This window comes from Mus pahari, chromosome 13 (assembly GCF_900095145.1).
Source record: "Mus pahari chromosome 13, PAHARI_EIJ_v1.1, whole genome shotgun sequence".
In the NCBI taxonomy this organism is placed as follows: domain Eukaryota; kingdom Metazoa; phylum Chordata; class Mammalia; order Rodentia; family Muridae; genus Mus; species Mus pahari.
The window spans coordinates 1491755-1494901 of record NC_034602.1 but is presented as its reverse complement, the minus strand read 5'-3'; the positions used below and the strand labels follow the sequence as shown (position 1 = coordinate 1494901).

The window sequence follows — 3147 nt, the reverse complement described above, 5'->3', positions numbered from 1 at the left end:
TTAATTGAATGCTGTTAACTAAGGTTATTCTACAGTTCTGTTCTGGACTGATAACTTTTATTCAGTTTTTTACATATATTTCTCTATTAAAATTTATTATTGTGAAATAGGATCTTACTCTGTAACCCCAATCTAGCCTAGAACTCACTATATAGTCCAGGCTAGCTCATGTAGTACTTCTCCTACTTTAGTCTCTTAAATGCTGGAATTATTGGTGTGAACTACTACACTCAATTAAACTTACTGTGATAGGCATTTAAGGTTCCGATCCTTAAGAACCTTTGCAGTGAGAAACATATTTAAGTTATATAGGTAGATGAACTTTAATGTTTGTGTTTTAATAAGAAAACAATAAAGAGGAACCGGCCCATTAGAAGCCACTCTGGCATGTCCTTCTATCAGCATAATGTAAAAGGCTGGTATAGTACAATCTATAGGAAAGAAGTAGATGCAGTTAGCATACTTAGTTTAAACTTACTTATGTGCACTGTTAACTCTTTAGAAGGAATATCCTTGTCATGTCTTCTGCGATCTTCACTTTGTGCACACATAAGCCACATATGTGAGTTTCACCATTTGTTTACAAAATTCATCTTTTTGTCAAGTGGTGTTGAACGTTTTCTATAGGATTGATTGTTCCAATGTGTGAAAGAATTGTAAACAAAGCTAAATGCTGTACTTACTAGTGTTTTTATTTCAGAACAAGGTACAGAAGAAGTTAAAAAGTTGCTTTTGCTCTTACTTGGTTGTGCAGTTCAGGTAAGTTAAAATATTTCTTCATATTTTCATTCTTTTAAACTGTGCTTGAGGCTCTAGTTTTCTGAAAGACTAGGTAATCTTAACTATCACCTTCTAAAGAAATTACGTTGAAGATTTCTTTTATTTCAAAAAATCAATTATAGTATTAATGTATTTTAAATGCTTTAGTTATTTTTCTTTTCTATTTAGAGGCTTCTAATGACTCAGATCTTTATGCTTCTTTTGAGACATCTTCCATACACTTTTTCTGGTTTATGCTTTAGGGAAGGTAGGATTAGCAGTGAGAAAGGGTTTGGGGCTGGAGCAGTAGGTTAAGAGCACTGACTGTTCTCCTAGGAGGACCTACATTTGCTTCCCAGCACCCACATGGTACCTGTCTGTAACTCATTCTCATGGAATCTAACAACCTCTTCTAGCCTGTGGGCATCAGGCACATCTCTGGTGCACAGAAATACATACAGGTGAATTCTGAACCCTCACATAAAAATAAATAAACCTTAGAGAATGTGTGAGAAGTGTTTTGTATGTACTGTTTGTGTATGTACATGACTGGGTAAGTATTGATGTAGGTATACGAAGACCAGAGGTCAGTATCAGGGGTCTCTTTCACTTACCTTATTTCTTGAGAACCTGGAAATCCCTGATTCAGCAAGTCCCAGCAATCCTCCTGTCTCTGCCTCCCAGCACTGGAATTACAGGTCCACACAAATGCACCCAGCTTTTGTTCAGGTGCTAGGGATCTGAACCCATCCTTATGCACACTCAGCAAGCACTTTCCTAACAGACTCTCCTTCAGTCCTATTGCTCCTTTATAGATGTCCATATCAATAATCATAGCCAAGGTTAATTGAATACACAGTTTTCCACGTGTTGTATTTTATGTAGTTTTTTTTTCTTACAATCTTTTTCTCAAATAATATTAGCACTTGGGTAGATATTTAAATTATTTAACAAACTGGATAATTGTGAGTTTAGTGTGCTGCTTTAATAATTACAGTGGGAGACTATCTTCAGCAAATTGAAATAGTCACTTTATATTTAGTTCATTTTGCTAGTAGGCTAAAGAGCACTAGTCTGACTTTCAAATCTACTATACTAGATCTTCCATTTAATCAACTTAAGAAACAACAACTTGTGTGTGTGTGTGTGTGTGTGTGTGTGTGTGTCCGTGCAAATGCCATGACACCCTTGTGGAAGTCAAAGAACAGGCTTGTTGAGACAGTATCTCTTTTTTGCCTGTGCCTTTAATAGCATGCATTTGTTTGTTTGTTTAAGTTTCTGGGAGTTCTCCTGTCTTTGACACGAAAATCTGTAAGAGCACTGGGATTGCAAATACACACTATTCCTATAGCAGATTATCACATTTTCATGGCAAGCACTTTACCCATTGAACTGTCTCTGAAGCCCACTACTTTTTTAAAGAATGAATTATTTCAATGTACAATTCTTCATAGAATGAAGTATTTTGGGTTTTGTTTTAGGATGGTTTTTTTGCTTTTGTTTTTTTGTTCATTTGTTTTATTTTCGTTTTGCTTTATTATGTAGCTCTGGTTGACCTTCAACTTTTGATTCATGTACTTCCACCTTTCAGTGCTGGGATTACAGGTGTGCACCACCACTCCCAGTGTATACAGTGCTTGCAATTAAACCTTTGTGTTCATGTATGCTAGGCAAGCACTTTCCCAATTGAGCTACAGATCTACCTATGAAATGAGATTTTTGTAAACAAACAAATGAATTCACTAGTAATATTTCACATATATTTATATAATTTTATATTCTAGAATTTGTTGTCTTTCAGAACTGACTGCTTCGGAGATACAATATTTAATTTACATATACTTTTAAACATGTATGTGGATCAATATGAATGTGTATGCATGTATTCAATATAAACATGTATGACAGATAATGATCAGGTCATGATTATTGGTATACCTACCACCTCAAGACATTTTTGTTTGTTTGTTTTAAGGGCATACAAAATCTTTGTGTACTATATATGACATTACATCCTATCCATTTATCTCTTTACTAGTATCAATTAGCAGTCCCCTGTTCTAATCTATTTCTACTCTAACCCATCATCTTTCTCTTCTTAATATCCTTTCTAGCTTCTAGTAGCCACTGTGGGAGCACTATTCATATATAAATTAAGTCATTACATTTCTTTAATATGTTGTACATGATTGTTTATTTAACAACCGATTAAATATTCAGACATATGTTTTTTTTTTCAGAAATAATTTTTTGATTTAAAACTTGTCACCTACAAAGTATCCATTTTTTGTTTTTTTGTCTTAAACATTTTATTATTATTATTATTATTATTATTATTATTATCATTTTCTTTATTTACATTTCAAATGCTATCCTGAAAGTTCCCTA

At 33.7% G+C, this 3147-nt stretch overlaps 1 protein-coding gene across 5 annotated transcripts in view; it reads left to right on the top strand.

The window, feature by feature from the left end:
• The window catches only part of Ccdc88a (coiled-coil domain containing 88A), a 134317-nt gene that overhangs the window by 48765 nt on the left and 82405 nt on the right, over window positions 1-3147 (top strand). For all 5 annotated transcript variants that reach the window (XR_003845015.1, XM_021210606.2, XM_021210605.2 and 2 more), the window contains exon 5: window positions 701-759. Coding sequence is in view for 4 of the 5 variants with exons in the window: in XM_021210606.2 (XP_021066265.1) it covers window positions 701-759 (59 nt within the window). In the remaining variant the exon portion in view is untranslated. The remainder of the gene's footprint in view (window positions 1-700; window positions 760-3147) is intronic.